Source organism: Syngnathus typhle, linkage group LG17, assembly GCF_033458585.1.
Source record: "Syngnathus typhle isolate RoL2023-S1 ecotype Sweden linkage group LG17, RoL_Styp_1.0, whole genome shotgun sequence".
Classification (NCBI taxonomy): Eukaryota; Metazoa; Chordata; class Actinopteri; order Syngnathiformes; family Syngnathidae; genus Syngnathus; species Syngnathus typhle.
This window is the reverse complement of record NC_083754.1, coordinates 7,784,339-7,803,811: the sequence shown is the minus strand read 5'-3', so window position 1 is coordinate 7,803,811 and position 19,473 is coordinate 7,784,339. Positions and strand designations below refer to the sequence as shown.

General features: G+C 48.4%; 3 protein-coding genes across 8 annotated transcripts; 1 reads left to right on the top strand and 2 right to left on the bottom strand.

Moving 5' to 3' along the window:
- The first annotated feature begins 276 nt into the window (after nucleotides 1-276).
- Nucleotides 277-14,889, top strand: LOC133170758 (uncharacterized). Its single transcript, XM_061303888.1, has 24 exons — nucleotides 277-418; nucleotides 495-512; nucleotides 675-837; nucleotides 1,393-1,652; nucleotides 1,972-2,105; nucleotides 2,216-2,597; nucleotides 2,668-2,830; nucleotides 2,923-3,179; nucleotides 3,363-3,508; nucleotides 3,848-7,256; nucleotides 7,646-7,808; nucleotides 7,897-8,159; nucleotides 8,254-8,396; nucleotides 8,461-8,685; nucleotides 9,987-10,065; nucleotides 10,956-10,976; nucleotides 11,166-11,331; nucleotides 11,472-11,734; nucleotides 12,249-12,391; nucleotides 12,470-12,749; nucleotides 12,850-13,018; nucleotides 13,082-13,317; nucleotides 14,166-14,254; nucleotides 14,369-14,889. The coding sequence occupies exons 1-24, from the start codon at nucleotides 364-366 to the stop codon at nucleotides 14,633-14,635; spliced, it is 7,494 nt and encodes a 2,497-aa protein (XP_061159872.1). The 5' UTR covers nucleotides 277-363; the 3' UTR covers nucleotides 14,636-14,889.
- Nucleotides 14,890-15,193: 304 nt separating this feature from the next.
- On the bottom strand, nucleotides 15,194-16,939 carry si:ch211-198p11.6 (uncharacterized). 6 transcript variants are annotated; one of them, XM_061303113.1, is made up of 5 exons: nucleotides 16,789-16,939; nucleotides 16,413-16,521; nucleotides 16,041-16,081; nucleotides 15,859-15,969; nucleotides 15,194-15,785 (listed from the first exon to the last, which is right to left on the bottom strand). In XM_061303113.1, exons 3-5 carry the CDS (start codon nucleotides 16,044-16,046, stop codon nucleotides 15,468-15,470), a joined length of 435 nt encoding a protein of 144 aa, XP_061159097.1. In that variant the 5' UTR covers nucleotides 16,047-16,081; nucleotides 16,413-16,521; nucleotides 16,789-16,939; the 3' UTR covers nucleotides 15,194-15,467. The 6 variants fall into 6 exon arrangements, with proteins under 6 accessions (XP_061159097.1, XP_061159099.1, XP_061159098.1 ...); XM_061303115.1 differs by having other exon boundaries at nucleotides 16,413-16,577; nucleotides 16,789-16,921; XM_061303114.1 differs by having other exon boundaries at nucleotides 16,413-16,577; nucleotides 16,660-16,917.
- A 437-nt stretch (nucleotides 16,940-17,376) lies between these two features.
- LOC133170309 (eukaryotic translation initiation factor 1) lies at nucleotides 17,377-19,187 on the bottom strand. Its single transcript, XM_061303120.1, has 4 exons — nucleotides 18,955-19,187; nucleotides 18,078-18,241; nucleotides 17,860-17,961; nucleotides 17,377-17,788 (listed from the first exon to the last, which is right to left on the bottom strand). The coding sequence occupies exons 1-4, from the start codon at nucleotides 18,983-18,985 to the stop codon at nucleotides 17,744-17,746; spliced, it is 342 nt and encodes a 113-aa protein (XP_061159104.1). The 5' UTR covers nucleotides 18,986-19,187; the 3' UTR covers nucleotides 17,377-17,743.
- Between the last annotated feature and the right edge of the window lie 286 nt (nucleotides 19,188-19,473).

Below are 19,473 nucleotides of genomic sequence, written 5' to 3'. Positions count from 1 at the left end.
CCCTGGATACTGCATTCCAAAGACATGCTCTAAAATTTCCAGAGGTGTGGTTGTAATTGCTTGTCTCTTTGTGCCTTGCGATTGGCTGGCATCCAGTTCAAAGTGTCCTCCGCCAACTACCATGTGGGGATCAGCTCCAGAACGCTCGCAACCCTCCTGAGAGAAAGCGCGTCAGAAAATGGATGGATTTTTTTTTATGTAGAGGACGCTGCCTCTGGTCTGAATTTTCCAGAGCATACCCACGTAAGCATTTGTTAATGCCAAGTGTACAGGTGTGTCCATAAGTGTAGGTGTGTCCTGCGTGGCTACTTAATGATACCTACTGATCCTAGAAACTGTTAGACAATTTAAAGTTTGCAGCTCATGGAAGCGCCAGCACTTATAAGCACATTTCTGCTACTCCTACAAATAACCACAGGTGAGAGATTTTTTTTTTCTTTCTTTCAATTTTGAATTCTATTTGAAATTGTTCTTTTTGTGTTTGTCATCTTTAGAATGCAGAGGGCAACTTGGTGAGTCACAGCCTTTTTGCCTCCCCTTTCCTTCCTCCTCTTATTTTTTTGGTTGTTTTGATGCATTGGAAATAATAAACAATGGATTTGGTTTGGTCAATATTTTGTTACAAATTGGTAACTCACTTCAGTGTGTATCTTTCTCTGTGTGTGTGTTTTCAGTGTGTGGGCAAGCTCCTCTCAACAGCCAAATGACTGGGGGTCAAGCACCTCCCCCGGGTGCGTGGCCCTGGCAGGTCAGCCTGCAAAGGTTTGGGAGACACTTCTGCGGGGGGTCGCTCATCAACAGCGATTGGGTTCTGACAGCCGCGCACTGCTTCGAAACGTGAGATATGCGCACACACACACACACACACGCACGCACCTGCATAGGGTATTAGAGTTGAGGCTAGAAAACTTGCTGAGCCATCAATCAATCACGAGTTGGTCTGGTAAACCCCAAACATTGTGTGGTCTAGCTGAGTCCCCTTCCAGACGGAACTAAAGTTACTTATTTTTGTTCCGGGAGGGGTCAAGAGTAGAGCCACTGCTAATTCGCGTGAGGAGGAAATTAATTTGGTAGCTCGGAAATCTGGTTTGGCCACCTCTTGAATGCCGCCCGAATGAGTTGCTGATGAAGACCTGGGAGGGACATTTCAAGAAGCTGGCAAGGCCACATCTCTGGATCTGGACCAAGGGGCAAGAGAGACTGGCGTTCTCTCCTAAAGCCCCAAATTAGCTTTGGGTTTCAATGAGCCCAAAGTGGCCTCAATAGAGCCAAGAGGTCCAGTTTGATACTAATAACAATACAAATCAATCACAAAAATACTAAAAGGGTAACAAAGAGAACCAGAATTATATAAAGTATATATTTTTAAAAACGCATCATGTTTGTTTGCAGGGCTGGAGTTGTGACAGCAATTGTGGGTCGTCATAGCCAACTGGGCCCCAATCCTAACGAGGAAAGCCTCAGCATCTCTCAGATCATCCCCCATCCCGATTATGACGAGCGCACCTTCGACAACGACTTGGCACTTTTGAAGGTTTCTTCGCCCGTCCTCTTCAACGACTACATCAGGCCCGTCTGCCTGGCTGACAACGGAAGCACCTTCTTCTCCGGAACTGACAGTTGGGTCACAGGATGGGGGGTCGGCTTGGGAGGTCAGTCAGAACCCCGAATTGTTTTTTAGGTCTACTAATCGAATTAAATCGTTATCCCATTGAATCGCAGACAATTTATATTTGGAGCTTAGTTGAGGACTTCCTCTGTCTCTTCTTCTATCTTTACATTACACAGCTAGAACTCAGTGCTGCCAGACATGTTGTGGCACAACGTGGTACTGCACAGAAGGCACGCAACTAAATTCTGAAATTAAATTGTACACTGGAGCATAAATAAAATCCCCCAAAAATGATCACTTCAAAATCCATGCTAGAACTGATAGTGACACACTTTTGTTGTGTGCAATTCTGCAACCAGTCACCCAAAACCTGATGGAGGCGAACATTCCTGTAGTAGGAAACCGCCAGTGCAATTGCGACTACAACGAGACCATGATCACAGACAACATGATTTGTGCCGGCCTGAGAGACGGAGGAAACGACACCTGTCAGGTGACTTTACATTACGAGCTGATTCGCCATATCAAATATGGCGGACAGTCTGTCAATGATGTCCCGAGTTCAAATGGATCCCCTGACAAAATGGCCGCCATGTTCCGCAGGGTGATGGTGGCGGTCCCCTGATGAGCAGGCAAGGGTCCGTGTGGGTCCTGAGCGGGGTGCTGAGTTTCGGATTAGGTTGCGCCTGGCCGGGGATTCCGGGCGTCTACACGCGAGTATCCCAGTACCAGGATTGGATCAGCATCGTCGCGGGCCACAGCAACTCGCTAGGCTTCGTCAGCTTCATGTCTGTGGGCACCGATCCAGACCTGGAGGTCAACTGTAACACGAGCCCACCCCTCAACAGCAACAGCCTGCGCAGCATTACGGAATTTCCATATCCCCCCACCATCATCGCCTCAAAGTGCCCTGTGTTGACTTGTCCCGAATGCATATGCCACGAATCTCCTTCGCCCGTGCCCGCCCTTAACCTGCCACAAGATGGTGAGCCTGTTTCTTCCTTCCTTGGTCTTTGAGCTCAAACGTTTCGCCTCACCTATGCTTGTGTTTTTAGCATGCGGGCAGGCCCCACTCAATGGCCAGAACTTTGGGGGCCCATTGGCCTCGCCTGGGGCGTGGCCCTGGCAGGTGAGCCTGCAGTCGTTTGGGTACCACTTCTGTGGGGCCACACTCATCAATAGAGAGTGGGTGCTGACGGCCGCACACTGCATTACGAGGTGAGATATGCGTGTGTACACACACACACACACACACACACAGAATAATAATCTTTGAAGAGATTAAAAAGTCACGGCATGTGCCCCTGCAGTTCAACGGTGATAGCGTCTCTGGGTCGTCAGTGCCTGCAGTGTTTCAACGAGAACGAGGTCAGACGCCCCGTGGTGGAAATCATCCTCCATCCCGACTTCGACCCGCTCACCCGCGACAACGACTTGGCCGTATTGAGGCTGTCCTCGCCTGTCACCTTCAACGACTACATCAGGCCAGTCTGCTTGGCCGCCAGCGGAAGCACCTTCTTCCTAACCAAAAGCTGGGTCACTGGATGGGGGAGCCTCGCCTCTGGAGGTCGATCAACACTCCCATTTGAACTGAATGTTTTCGAAAACTCTATTTTTTAAAACAACATCCATTCACATTCAAAATATTTAAAATAGATTGCTTTACTCGCCAATGAAATAGGAACCCTGTACGGCCAGCTTTCCTGTTAGTGAAACTTTTGGTGGTGTCATTGTGGTTGTGTGCATACAGGTTCTCAACTGCCACCCATCAACCTGATGGAAGTTAACCTTTTCGTGGTAGGGAACAACCAATGCGATTGCGACTATGGTGGAGGAGTTATCACCAACAACATGATTTGTGCTGGCCTGGAAGACGGAGGAAATTATGCCTCTCAGGTGATTTCATATTTTCCATGCTTTTCATCACAAACAAAGACAAGACACCTTTATTTGTAGGAAGAAAGGACGCCTGTCAGGTGACAAATATATTTGAACATTTAACAGCATAAGAGGATAAGTTGCCGTACACAATTCAAACTATGAAAGCATAATAAATAGACATCACACACACATACACACACACACACATACACATACACATTCACACACACACACTTGGCACCTACTTTTGCCTCAGTATTGTTGTTTCCAAACATTATGAATCTCAATTAGTGTCTGTTGATGTCACCAAAGAAAACGTGATTTGGCTAGTAAGGAGGTTGTGGTGTTTCACAGGCTGACTCTGGCGGTCCCATGGTGGGCAGTTTTGGATCTCGGTGGGTCCTCAACGGGGTGATGAGCTTTGGGATAGGTTGCGGCCAGCCGGAGAGGCCAGGCGTGTACACACGGGTGTCCAGATACAATGATTGGATCAGAAGCCACACAAGCAGCGGAGACCTCCCCGGCTCCGTCAGCATCATGATCCCGGGGACCGACCCAGACCTCGAAGTTAACTGTTTTGCCAATAACGTCCAACCAACATCGGCACCAACATCGGCACCAACATCAACACCAATATCACCACCAATATCACCACCAATATCACCACCAACATCAACATCAACACTATCAACACCAACATCACCACTCTCATTTGCCACACTACCACGACCACCGTCATCAACACCGTCATCACCACCAACATCACCCCCACCATCACCACCACCACCACCACTATTACTATCACCACCACCACCACCACCACCACCACCACCATCACCACCACCACCACCACCACCACAGGCCAATACCAACACAGGCCTCTTCCCTCCCACGGGAAGTCTAGCCACACCACCACCACCACCGTCCTCCAACACCATCACAAGCCTCCCTCCGAATACCGACACAGACCTCTTCCCTCCCATGGAAAGTCTCCTCACACCGCCGCCACCGCCGCCGCTGCCGCCGCCGCCACCGCCATCTCCGCCACCACCGCCGCCACCATCGTCATCATCAACACCGTCATCAACATCGTCATCACCACCACCATCATCAACACCGTCATCACCACCATCGTCCTCCAACACCATCACAAGCCTCCCCCCTAATGCCAACACAGGCCTCTTCCCTCCCAATGGAAGTCTCGCCACAACATCACCACCACCACCACCGTCCTCCAACCCCATCACAAGCCTCCCACCGAATACCAACACAGGCCTCTTTCCTCCCACGGGAAGTCTCGCCACACCACCACCACCACCGTCCTCCAACCCCATCACAAGCCTCCCCCCGGATGCCAACACAGGCCTCACACAACCATCACAACCACCACAAGCTTCTATGGGAAGTCTCGCCACACCACCACCACCACCACCGTCCTCCAACCCCATCACAAGCCTCCCCCCGAATACCAACGCAGGCCTCTTCCCTCCCATGGGAAGTCTCGTCACAACATCACCACCACCACCACCACTGTCCTCCAACCCCATCACAAGCCTCCCCCCGAATACCAACACAGGCCTCTTCCCTCCCACGGGAAGTATTGCCACACCACCACCACCACCACCACCACCACCACCACCACCACCACCACCGTCCTCCAACTCCATCACAAGCCTCCCTCCGAATACCAACACAGACCTCTTCCCTTCCATGGGAAGTCTCCCCACACCACCACCGCCGCCGCTGCCACCGCCACCACCGCCATCACCGTCACCACCGCCACCACCGCCACCACCGCCACCACCATCGTCATCATCAACACCGTCATCACCATCGTCATCACCACCACCACCACCATCACCATCATCTACACCGTCATCACCACCATCGTCCTCCAACACCATCACAAGCCTCCCTCCGAATACCGACACAGACATCTTCCCTCCCATGGAAAGTCTCCTCACAACATCACCACCACCACCACCGTTCTCCAACCCCATCACAAGCCTCCCCCCAAATACCAACACAGGCCTCTTCCCTCCCACGGGAAGTCTTGCCACACCACCACCACCACCACCGTCCTCCAACACCATCACAAGCCTCCCTCCGAATACCAACACAGACCTCTTCCCTCCCATGGAAAGTCTCCCCACACCATCACCGCCGCCGCTGCCACCGCCACCACCGCCATCACCGTCACCACCGCCACCACCACCACCACCGCCACCACCGCCACCACCGCCACCAACACCGTCATCACCATCGTCATCACCACCACCACCACCACCATCATCTACACCGTCATCACCACCATCGTCCTCCAACACCATCACAAGCCTCCCTCCAAATACCGACACAGACCTCTTCCCTCCCATGGAAAGTCTCCTCACACCGCCGCCACCGCCGCCGCCGCTGCCACCGCCACCACCGCCATCATCCCCACCACCGCCACCACCATCGTCATCGTCAACACCGTCATCAACATCGTCATCACCACCACCACCACCATCATCAACACCGTCATCACCACCATCGTCCTCCAACACCATCACAAGCCTCCCTCCGAATACCAACACAGACATCTTCCCTCCCATGGAAAGTCTCCTCACAACATCACCACCACCACCACCACCGTTCTCCAACCCCATCACAAGCGTCCCCCCAAATACCAACACAGGCCTCTTCCCTCCCACGGGAAGTCTTGCCACACCACCACCACCACCACCGTCCTCCAACACCATCACAAGCCTCCCTCCGAATACCAACACAGACCTCTTCCCTCCCATGGAAAGTCTCCCCACACCATCACCGCCGCCGCCGCCACCACCGCCACCACCATCGTCCTCATCAACACCATCATCAACATCGTCATCACCACCACCACCACCATCATCAACACCGTCATCACCACCATCGTCCTCCAACACCATCACAAGCCTCCCCCCTAATGCCAACACAGGCCTCTTCCCTCCCAATGGAAGTCTCGCCACAACATCACCACCACCACCACCACCACCGTCCTCCAACCCCATCACAAGCCTCCCACCGAATACCAACACAGGCCTCTTCCCTCCCATGGGAAGTCTCGTCACAACATCACCACCACCACCACCACCGTCCTCCAACCCCATCACAAGCCTCCCCCCGAATACCAACACAGGCCTCTTCCCTCCCACGGGAAGTCTTGCCACACCACCACCACCAGCACCACCACCGTCCTCCAACACCATCACAAGCCTCCCTCCGAATACCAACACAGACCTCTTCCCTTCCATGGAAAGTCTCCCCACACCGCCACCACCACCGCCGCCGCCACCGCCGCCACTGCCGCCGCCGCCGCCGCCACCGCCACCACCATCGTCATCACCACCATCATTAACACCGTCATCACCACCGTCATCACCAACACCACCACCATCATCAACACCGTCATCACCACCATCGTCCTCCAACACCATCACAAGCCTCCCCCCTAATGCCAACACAGACCTCTTCCCTCCCATGGGAAGTCTCTCCACACCGCCACCACCACCGCCGCCACCGCTGCCACCGTTGCCACTGCCACCACCGCCACCACAATCGTCATCACCACCATCATCAACACCGTCATCACCACCGCCGCCGCCACCACCGCCGCCACCACCGCTGCCGCCACCACCGCTGCCGCCACCACCGCCACCGCCATCACCGCCACCACCGCCACCACCAATACTTTCCCCCCCCGATACTACCATCAGCTTCTCCACTCCCAATTCAGCCACCAGTGAGTTCCAGGCTTTCTTACCTCCTAACCCTTTCTTTCCTACCTTCCCTACTTCCTTGATTTACATTCAACAACAGAGGCACGCAAACCCCCTGCCTCCTCCTTGATTTGGTCCCTAACGTGGCACGAGAACTGGACGGTAGAGAAACAAGTCTGCTATCACAATGACTCACTTATAACTCACTTTATTTGAAGTCATAGTAAACAATGTGACATCATTTATGGAGGCAGCTTAGCTTGATGGAAAAACATTCAGCGCGCTTGCTTGCAAACGCCGGTTAGCATTAGCGTTTACCTAGAATGGACACGAAAAAATGGTCGTTTGAATTTGCTTCTGTCCTTCTTCAAACATTTGCCAAATCTGACCTTATGTTTGTACGCGTTTTCAGCATGCGGGCTGGCCCCACTCAACAGCCGCATCGTGGGGGGTCAGGTGGCTGTCGAGGGCGCGTGGCCTTGGCAGGTCACTCTGCAAGATTTGAGGGGCCACGTCTGCGGGGGGTCACTCATCAACAGCCAGTGGGTGCTGACGGCCGCACACTGCTTTCGTAGGTCAGAAAAACAAACACCAACAAAAAGTTGAAATTCAGTGGAGGAGTTGGTTGACGTTCTACGTGCGTGTGTTTGTGTGTGTGTGCAGTTTCAACCCAGTGATGGCGATTATGGGCCGACGGAGGCTACAAGGTCCCAATCCCAACGAAGAGATCCGCAGCATCTCTCAGATCATCCGCCATCCCGACTTTGATGAGCCCACCTTTGACAACGACTTGGCCTTGGTGAGGCTTTTGTTTCCCGTGCCTTTCAACAACTTCATCGCGCCCGTCTGCCTGGCCGCCAGCGGAAGCACCTTCTTCACCGGAACCGACAGCTGGGTCACCGGATGGGGAAGACTCGACTTTGGAGGTTGGCTGACACTCCCATTTGTACCGAATGTTTTCAAAAACAACAGTGCCAAAAGCTCATTGTCATTTTGTTTTGACTTTGTGTGCACGCGCAGTTCCAACCCTTTCCAACGAATTGATGGAGGTGGATGTTCCCATCATAGGAAACCGACAGTGTAATCTCGATTACACGCCGCTGATAATCACCAACAACATGATTTGTGCCGGCCCGAGAGAAGGAGGAAGGGACGCCTGTCAGGTGACTTGATGGCGTTCACACAACCGTGGCAAATGTGATCTCGCTAATGAGAAATGTTCCACAGGGTGATTCTGGTGGTCCATTGGTGAGCAAACTAGGTGCCAGGTGGATCCAAAGCGGGATCGTGAGTTTTGGCATAGATTGCGCCCTGGCCAGTTTTCCGGGCGTCTACACACGGGTGTCACGGTACCAGGATTGGATCAACAGCATCACAAACGACGACGACCCGCCGGGGTTTGTCACTTTCACGTCCCCGGGAATCAACCCCGACCTCCAAGTTCCAATTGGTTAAAGGGATTCCCGCATTTCGACAGTTGCCTTGTTTCCTGGGAATTCCCTCAGCCTCAAATTAAATTTTTTATTTTTTTTTAATCCGGATATGATACAGAGGCCGGCATTACAGATGCGCTTTCTTCTCTGCTATTCACTTCAAACGCGCTCCATACGAACACAATGCTCTCGTATCAGACACTTGCTCGATCACCTGCTCGTTTGCTGTCACAATGTACCCTACACGAATCCGAAACATTTCTTCGCTATTGAGGTAGCTAGCGCATGCGCAGTGATACTGACCGGCAGAATAACATCCGGTTGTTCCCAAAGATGATCTTTTTTCTGAAATAATTTTACGTTCACGGACTTAAGTAGGAGTCAAAATTTGGGTGCGTATTATTCATGGGTACAGGCATTTTTCCAGCATCAACATGCCATTTTTAGGGTGCGTATTATACATGGGGGCGCATTATACATGGAAAAAAAACGGTATCATAAAATTATTTTATCACTCATTGTGTTATATGGTTTTATAACAACAATAAAGGCTTTCCCCTTGATTCTCTCATGTCAATTACGTGCCGGCTCGGAAGCTAATACGCCCTCTTAACCTAAACGTGTCATCATTAATATAGTGAAAATGAATAAACAGGTTAAAAGGGAACTGCAACACGATTTTTTTCGGGGCGGTGGGGAAATTTTAGATTGAAAACCAATTTTGATTTTTTTTTTTTTTTTTTTAAGGACCATGACATAGATTCAGCTGGTTTCTTTTAGCAGCGGGCCACAGAAAAAGATGTAGCGGGCCAGATATTGCCCCCGGGTCGTGATTAGGACACCTGTGCATCTGGCCTCATTTTACGTTGTGCAATTTGTCTCAAAAATCACCTTACAACAGGAGAATTTCCTGTCTTTTTACTCTTGCTTTGTAAATGTGGAGCATTAAGAAAAAAAAGTGGTATCGTGGTTTCCACGTGTTGCAAAATTGGAGAAAGAAAACGTAATGGGGGACTTTTGCCACTACTGGAGGATGATTGACAAGGAGGGGAAGTTTGTGTGAAAATGTTTTTCCAAGTCATTCAAGCAGCTTTCATAAGGTGAGGGAGGGCGGGGACCAGCAATGTCATTCTTCAGGTTTCTTTTTAAATGGCCAATGAGCATGTTTGCATTCAAAATAACCACAGCCTTGCTTACAATTTACAGTACCTGGAATATGTCGACGTACCTTTGAAGGTGTGGCCAAAGAAAAGGTGTAATAGGTGAAGGGGCGTGGCTTCACGTGGGGGCGTGTCCTCCGTATGTACTTATTGATGTCAGCCATCCTTGCGCTTTGTGGAGATGAACGAGATGGACAAGCTGATGTTGAAGACATTGCTGCTACTGCTGCTGGGCACAGGTGAGAAAGATTTTTGGTCATCTCTATTTTTTTTGTCCAACATTTTGTCATTTGGACGACTTCAGAAGAATCACATTTGGGATCTTTATGCATGGCAATGATGGCGTGGTACATTCCTAGATAGAGTTTGCGTGTCTTCTAGAAGTCCCGCAGAAATTTTTCAAAATGATCATCACACTTTTACGTCATCCAAACATCCTTGGATTACCCAGTTGTCGAGGATACCACTTCGGAATTTGACCAAAATGGTCAAATCCCTTTTCAAATTGGGTCCTTGACAGTTTTTCACATGTCCTGTCATGGTAGACTTGTCCACAATATTTCGTGTTGATCCATCCAACTAAAGAGATTTTTTTTTTTTTTTTACGTGCCGCAACTGAGCAAATTTATCCTTTTTTTTTGGTGCAGAAAGATTTGTATCTTAAGGCCCCGGATATTTCCTTCTAAAAATTGCATGCTGCTGATTTGGGAGTTTTTGATCATTTCTTTCTTTTGTAGCAATGATTGAATGATTCACCACGTTTGGAATCATTCACTCGTTCCTGAATCCATCACTACCACAGGATTTTTTAAAACTTCCCCGTTCAACCATGCCGAGGGGAAAGAGACCCACCCGACAAACATGTTTTCATAGTCAAGCATGTGGCAAATGGAAAAATAATGACGCCATCAAAACCAGTCGGACCAACACGATAAAGATAACAGCGACTTACCGTATTCTGCACAACAGTTCTACTTCCTTTTGGCTCGAATATCTTTCTTTATCTCCTTCCTTATACTTGATTGTTGACATTCTTTGAATGCCTTCCGATTGTTCGCTTCATGTACAATCAACAGTGAATAATTGCAATGACAACTGGAATTCTTCTTTTTGTCTTTTCAATCTTCAGAATGTGGAGCGCAACCAGACGGTAAGCCTTTTGTCTATTTATTTATATATTTGTAATTGGTAAATTGATTTATTGTATATAATGCAATTGCAATAAATTACTGTTGCTTAATGAAAATATGATACAAGAGGCCTAAGTGTTCATCAATAACAAGATCCTAAAAGGTCTATTTTGATTATCATAAACCATTGTGTGTGTGTGTGTTTTTAGTGTGCGGACTGGCCCAGCTCAATAGCCGCATCGTGGGGGGTCAGGCGGCTTCCGAAGGTGATTGGCCCTGGCAGGCCAGCCTGCACAGGCCTTCCGGCGGCCATTTTTGCGGGGCGACGCTCATCAACAGCGAGTGGCTGCTGTCGGCCGCACACTGCTTTTCCAGGTACTTCAAATTTGCTCCAGACTAAAGCGGGGCATTTGCAACTTGTGGGCTCCAGCGAGTACATTTTGATGCCAAATAATGAGCCATTGGAATTAAAAAGTAGATTGACTTGATGTCATAATTTCTTTGTTTTTTTGCAGTGCCAGACCTGTGGGGGCGTTTTTGGGTCGTCAAAGTCAGCAAGGTTCAAATGCAAACGAGGTTAGCCGCGACATAGTCGAAACCATCCGCCATCCCGACTACAACCCGAGTACCTTCGACAATGACATCGTCCTATTGAGGCTTTCCTCACCCGTGACCTTCAACAACTTCATCGCGCCTGTTTGCCTAGCCGCCAGCGGAAGCACCTTCTTCACCGGCACCGACAGCTGGGTCACCGGATGGGGCAACATCGGCTTCGGAGGTCAGTCTGAGCAAAAATAAGAACAATTACCATTTTTTTCCATGTATAATGCGCCCCCATGTATAATACGCACCCTAAAAATGGCATGTTGATGGTGGAAAAAAGCCTGTACCCATGTATAATACGCACCCAAATTTCGACTCCTACTTAAGTCCATAAACGTAAAGTTATTTCAGAAAAAAGATCATATTTGGGAACAACCGGATGTTATTCTGCCGGTCAGTATCACTGCGCATGCGCTAGCAAACTCGATAGCGAAGAAATGTTTCGTATAGAGCGTGTTTGAAGTGAACAGCAGAGAAGAAAGCACATCTGTAATGGCGGCCTCCGTATCATATCCGGATTAAAAAAAATTAATAATAATCTTTTGCGCACACCAGATTTTAGGACAATACATTAGTTAAATTTTGCGCATTATACATGGAAAAAAACGGTATTTTGATGCTAGCGTACGGTTGAACTCCAAAATGTCAAATTAGTTTCTTTTAATGGGATGATGTGTTTGTGTGTGCAGTTCCGCTACCATTCCCTGAAAACCTGATGGAGGTGGAGGTTCCCGTGGTGGGAAACAACCAATGCAATTGTGACTACGACAATAGGATCACAGACAACATGATTTGTGCGGGCCTGCGAGAAGGAGGGAGGGATTCTTGTCAGGTGACTTTTGATGGCGTTCACAGAAAAGAACCGTGCCAAACGTAATCCCGCTCATGAGAAGATTGCCGTGTTCCACAGGGTGATTCTGGCGGTCCAATGGTGAGCAAGCAAGGTGCTAGGTGGGTTCAAAGCGGGGTGGTGAGCTTTGGAGAAGGTTGCGCCAGGCCAAACCTGCCGGGCGTCTACGCGCGGGTGTCTCGGTACCAGAGTTGGATCAGCAGCCATATTGGTAGCGACAACTTGCCGGGGTTCGTGACCTTCACGTCCTCGGGAACCGACCCTGACCTGCAGGTTAGCTGCGGTGACCAGACGCCGACCAGCGCAACCCCGCCGCTCATCAGTACTAGCACACCCACACGTGAGCAGCGCCGCACACCGCCGCTTTAATGCAAGTCAAAATTGAATGTTTAAAATATTAGTATTCAGGTTGCGGAAAAGTGAGGGATTTTTTTGTGCAGGGGTCTTTTGCGGCACCGCCCCATTGAATGAGCGCCTCTCGGGTTCTGGATCGGCCACGGCGGGCGATTGGCCCTGGGTGGCCCGTCTGCATTTGAACGGAAGTCTCGTATGTAGCGGCACATTGGTTAGCGTGGACACCGTGCTGACCAGCGCACAATGCACCGCACAGTAAGGCGACAAGTCGGCACACGAGCAAACGTCGGATGCTTAAAGCGGGCTTGTGCTTTGCAGGTCCGACGCGGTGTCCGAGTGGATTGTCTTCCTGGGTCAAAGTGGTTCTGAGACAGCGGTGAACGTAATCACAATCACAACCAGCACACAATCGGGTCCGAATGTGGCGGTCTTGCAGCTGGCTTCGCCGCCGCCGCTGTCCAACTTCATCCAACCAATCTGCATGGCCAGTGGGCAGATCTTCGCAACTGGTTCCACCTGCTGGGCTGCCGGATGGAGTACGAGCCAAGGAGGAGGTACATATCTGGTCTACTTAGTAGGGGTGTAACGATTCATCGATACACATCGATTCATCGATATAATGCTCTACGATTTATCGGCATCGATGCTAAACGTAAACATCGATTTATATCGCCGTGTTTGACCTCGGACATTAGACGCGACTTTATTTTGAAATCCAGTTCATTGTTGCTCGCTTCCTCTTTCCGGGAGCAGTGCGCGGCGGCGTTGTGTTGTGAGCAGAGCAGGCACGTGAAAGGGGAGTCGACAACTAGTACGCGGCTCCTGGGCTGGTGCTATGGCTAGTGTCCAAAAAGACAAGGAAATTGGCTCCCCTTTAGGCTTCAAGTCATTCTTTGGAAGCACTTTGGATTCCAAAGAAAAGATGACTCAACGGACAAGACACGTGCAGTTTGTAAATCCTGCCATGCGGTGATCAAATATTCAGAGAGCACAAATCTCGCCGCACATTTAAAGAAAAAACACGACATCAAAGTTCAATGTTAAAATAAGCACTTTGTATACTACAATATTCTTGTAATTTCCTAAATAAAGAGTTTGCAGTACCTTGTTGATTTTTCTTATGAATTGTTATAAATCAGGATATTGTTCTATATTTTTTATTTAAAAAAAATATATATATCGATCGTAGAGCACTAGATCGTGATATATCGTGAATGAATCGCAGCAGGCTTTAAGATATCGGCAAATATCGTATCGTAGTTCTTTGTATCGATATGATATCGTATCGTGACAAAACCCGCGATTTACACCCCTACTACTTAGTGTTCTTTGATGTTTACAAAAAAGCACCTTTGCTTTGTTAAATGTCTTTTTGTCATTCTCGTCCCGTTTTGCGCTGCAGAGGTTCTCGAGGAGGTCCAGACGCCTCTGCTGGACTGTGGGAATGGGACGTCCACCAACTCCATTTGTACTGAACTGACAATTGACCAGGTGACCTTCACTTCTTCTGCTGCTTTCACATTGCACATCTAAGCTGGCTTTGGAAGATAACATTCAGAATGGACAAGACTCTGACTTCCTGTCATGTGACTTGCGTCCATGCAGGAGAATATTGGTGGGGCGTTGATGTGCCAGCTGGGCAGCTTCTGGTACCAGGCGGCGGTGCTGGACACCACCAACTCCAGCAGAGCAGGACGAGAGGACCAAATGATTGTCTTGCCTAACCTCAGTGTCTTTAACAACTTCCTGAGACAGGCAGTGGGGGATTTCTTATCACCCACCACCTCCAGCTCAGCGCCGTCATCCCACCTCAGCGAGCTCCTGTTGTTCAGCGTGGGTTTGCACGTTGTCCTGATGGCAATATGTAACTGAACGAAACAGGAAGTGGCACCCGCCAAGTGTCCCAACTTTAATGTGAAAGCTATTTTTTAATTACTTGGATTATTGCTTCTGATGCTAATCAAACTTTCAACCTCCCCATTAACTTGTACAGACTTCCAAAGAAATAATATGAACACTATTTTTTTCTTTACAGAAAATGTGAAAATGAATGATTCGCTCTTTTTGATGATTTTGTCAAAACATATTTCTATAGACACCGTCCTTAATAAACGTAAATAGTTTTACATATGTAGCATTTCATATATATATATATGTGTATATTTACGTTACCTGGGTTACATTTTATTTGTGAATTGCTCTGCTACGCTCTTCGTGAGGGACGGCAGGAAAAAGAAAAGAAATGAGGGAACGGGAGTTGAAAGGAGAGAGAGAAAAATAAAGACGTGGCTGAATCAGTCGATGGATGGATGGATGGATGGATGGATGGATGGATGGATGGATGGATGGATGGATGGATGGATGGATGATGGATGGATGGATGGATGGATGGATGGATGGATGGATGGATGGATGGATGGAAAGTCACAATTTCAACATTTCAGCGTTTAATGTCAAAGGTAAAAAAATAAAATATTTTTTGGTGACTTGAACTCAGACAAATGTGCTCAAAGGGTCAAAGGAAACAATGTCATTGGCACTATTGTGAAACCAATTTCTTGAGCTCAGAAAAATCCTTCCAAATCTTAACAAAGATGGCACGTCTCCCGTTCAGTCCATTTCAGCTAAAATGTCCTTGGCAGCGTAGAATTGTAAAAGTTGTTTAATACGTAGCATTTGTGTTGAATGATGTTCTTGCTGCGCACTACTTGATACGGATCTCGAAGCACAGACAGTTGCACGACTCGCACTCGGGGGGCTGACACGTGCATGCGCAGTCCCAGCTGGAACACTGCAAACACAAACACCAGCCACCATCCTCACTCACCTTTGTGAGGATAAATCCACAACCCTGCAAGGTGTGGTGTTTTGCGCCGTCTCTCACCGAGGGGGGCGATCCGGCGTCCATCAGACACGAGCGCAGCGTAGGCAGTCGACAGTCGCACGACTGCGCCAGTCGGAAGCACTGATCCCACACGGAGAAGTCGGGACAGCAAGAGCCGCACAATGGCGGACAGCGCTCCTTCAACGAAGACCGCAACATCTCACTCAGCTTACTTGGTCGTTTGTTTTTCCGCGGGGGGGGTGCTACATACCTTGAGGCAGAATCGTATCCAGAGGACGAGGGCCAGCACCAGCATGTAGAGAGTGACGCCAGCCATAATGATGGCAGGCAAGGGGACCGCCAAACCCAAAACAGGAACAAGCTGAGCGAGAAGACCATATGATGTTAGATAAGGCGTCAAATTTATGATTTTAAAGTTTGTTTTTTTCTTACGGTCATTCTCGACCAACTTGAAGGTCACATGTTAAGTTTGCCTGCAGTCACAAAACAAAACATCGTCATCATCAACTACATTTTGGCTTGCTTTGCTTACGCTTATTGTTTCATGTGATTGCTTGTGTCTTCTGATGTGAATTTTGGAGGGAAGAGATTGATATCACCAGCATCAAACAAAAACTGGACTAAAACTCGACGCACAAACTAATTGTGGAACATCCTGTGTGTGCCACTTTCATTGACAGTTGCTCAATTGTATGTAATTTGCACTCAATCATTTTCGGCCCAATTAATTGAAATTGGATCATCGATATACTGTGCAAGGGGTTTGGGGGGGGGGGGGTCGTCGATCCCTACGCACGTGCTTACCTGGTGTCAGAGTTTATTGAAGAAGAGATTCTGTTGAAGATGAAGACCAAACAGCCTTTTGCTTTTATTTCCCGTCTTGTTGGATGACGTCACTCTTTTCTTCTTCGTCCTTATGGCAAAGTTATTGTCAAAACACATGAGTCTCCTGGCCGCTATGACGTCAGACTACAACAAAATGAAGCGCAATCCATTGCTCACGTTTGTATCCAAACCTTGAACGAATGACAATTCAAATCTACTTAACTACCTTTTTAAAAGTAAAAGGGTAACGCTAGCAGGAGGCGAAATGTAGCTTCGGCGCCATTTTAGCGCTCAACTGAGACGACTCAAACAAAAAGAAGGAAAGAAGAAAACTCCAAAGTCATCATGTACCCACGTATTGTTTTTTGGAGCTGGACGAGAGAAGGAAGAGAAGTTGAAGAGCGTCGTGAGCTTTGACTCTTCCAAAACCAGTCAGCCATCAACAATGGCCGCATCGACGTTGCCTTGGAAACATACGGCGTGCGAGAAGGCTCGAAAGAGGCGAACGCCCAAAAATGAGAATTCAGGTATTTACTGCACAATTGGCTTGCTTATCTTACTAGTCTTACATTGCTCAACATACATCGTCCACTCACTGTTGAAAATTAAGTTCTGGTATGGGGTCACCAACTATTTGAAATCTGATATTCCTTGGGAAGTTAACAATTACTGCTAGGTTATATGTATATATATATATGACTAATTTGGTGCATGTGAGGAAAAAAGAACAAATCAAATGAAGTTGCAATTGCTTTGGATTTGCTTTAAAGGATATTTGAATGAGTCACAAACCGCTCTAAACTAAGTCATCTACAGAAGATGAGCCTGTATAGGAGAATGACTGCAAACCCACTCATCTTGATATCTTTTATATTACGGTGGCATAACTGTCACCAGCCTCTATTAACAACATTCTGGCTGAGCCAATCACCGCTCAACAACATATGGAGACGCATCATTTTATTGAAACACCTTAAGTACAAAACAAAAAAAGTTACATGAATAGTGCCTCCTCACAGTGGCACAAAGACCTAAAAAGGGGGAAAAAATGAAGTAAATAACCCAGGGAAGGCATGAAGACGTCATCACCATTCGTCTCGGATGTTGTGAGGAGTCTCAGGAAGTCTGCGCTGCCGCAGAGAGTCTGCCCTCTGGTGGTGGAGGGCGGCAGTGGTGGTACACAGTCCCATGTTAGAACAGCTTGTTCACCTTAGCTAGTAGGAGCTGGGGCAGGGGGGAGAAGAGCGACAGCAGCACATTGGGGGAGGGGGAAATGATAGTCTTCCGGGTGAGGGGGCTATTGGTAGCGTCTAAAAGCCGTGTACTTTGAGCTGCTCATCTTTGGCCAGGTCAATCTACAACAAAGATGAGACAGTGAATGAGCTGCAAAGGGTAAACAAATCAAGGCAGGACGACTGCGACTCACCTCTATGAGGAACTGGCAGATGTGCTTCCGCTGATCTCCCTGAAGTTGGATCACTTCACCATACTCCGGGTGCTCGATCACGGTCCCATTGCAAGCGAATTTCTGTTTGGTCAAGCAGCAAACAATGAGATACTCGAGTGACAGTTCTTTGTATCGGTGACCAAAAAGAACAAAGCTGAATCGAAAACAATAATGGGTGTTAACAGGAAGGTGCAGACCTTCTTGAAGGCCTTGACTAGCTTCTTCTTGTCATACTCGGCGGCGATGCCCTGGACAGTCGTGAGGGTCTTCCTGCCGTTCCGCTGTTGGATTCTTATGTGGATGTAGTCTTCTTTCCCAGTTGGGAGGCAGTCATCACCCTTAGTTGCATCAGCAAAGGGGTCTAGGGGTATAAATATAAACAATAAGCTCATGGAGCACACGGTTCATCGCTACCGTATCAGCCAAATCTCTCGACTAGCTCGGGAATCCTGAATCAAAGGTCAAATTGCGCAGTGGCTGCGCATGCCTATTGCTGCTCCCCATAAAAACAACCTCCAAGATTAGATTTCACGCTTTCACTTTGGAGAAGCCAATGAAATTAAACAGGCCAGATTTGACATCAGCGCCGTGCTTTCCAGCACCCAGTGAAGACAAAGAGAGGACAATAAAAACAACAAAACCGACGGTGTCGAACCACATCGAAAGGAGGAAACGTCAAAATAATTGACCAAGATTTTATTCAGATCCCCCTGGCAACTTTCCTGGTAATCCAAATTGACACAATAAAAGAACAAACTTTCCTGTGAAGCTGCTTTTCTGCAAAATGATTTAAAACGTTCGTTAGAAGAAAAACTGTCAAGGATAAAAAGCTAACCGGCTGTTAGCTTCCTGCCAAATGGCGGCCGCGTTGACAATTAGCTCGGGCCAGCTAATCTGCTAAACGCCGAATTCCATCAAATCACATTATTTCACAAATTTAAACGTTAACGTCACGCCAAACATAACCGTGTACGAGAAAGGAAAGTAAACTCAATATTTTCCGAACATCTTTAGCGGAGGAAAAAAAAAACATCGCTTGCCCTTCCCCCACCCTGTCGCTCCCAAAACACTCACCAAAAGTTTGGAGGTTCTGGATAGCGGACATACGATAAGATTTGCTTTCCTTTCGGATAGTAACTTGGTTCGCGAGCGTTGCTTCGTCGGCTGAGTGGGTTTGGGTCGTGCTAGTAGCGTTCGGGCCTAAAGAAAGGGCGACAACAGGCTAGGCTAGGTTTAGCTTTTTTCTTTTTTTCCGCTCGGCGTTGCCACACAAGCTGACTCAAAATGGAGTCCGGCGATGGTGAGCAGCAAGAAAAACAAGCCTTTATAGCCCCGCCCACAGTACGTCATCACGCCTATGACGTGCTAGGACATCTGACGAATCAGAGGGGCGACTCCTATCAGGTGTCGCTTTAGGCACTGGCTGACGTTCCAGTTTTGATTACTTTAGTTCATGGCAGCGAAGTGGCTGAAGCACAAGTAGTAAAAGAAACATTCAGAAAATTAAAGTCAACTGTCAGTTAAACAGTGGTCGGCCGTTCATTTTTGCTTTTAGCGGGGTCTATCTCAGTTCAGTTTATTTAAAGGTCGACA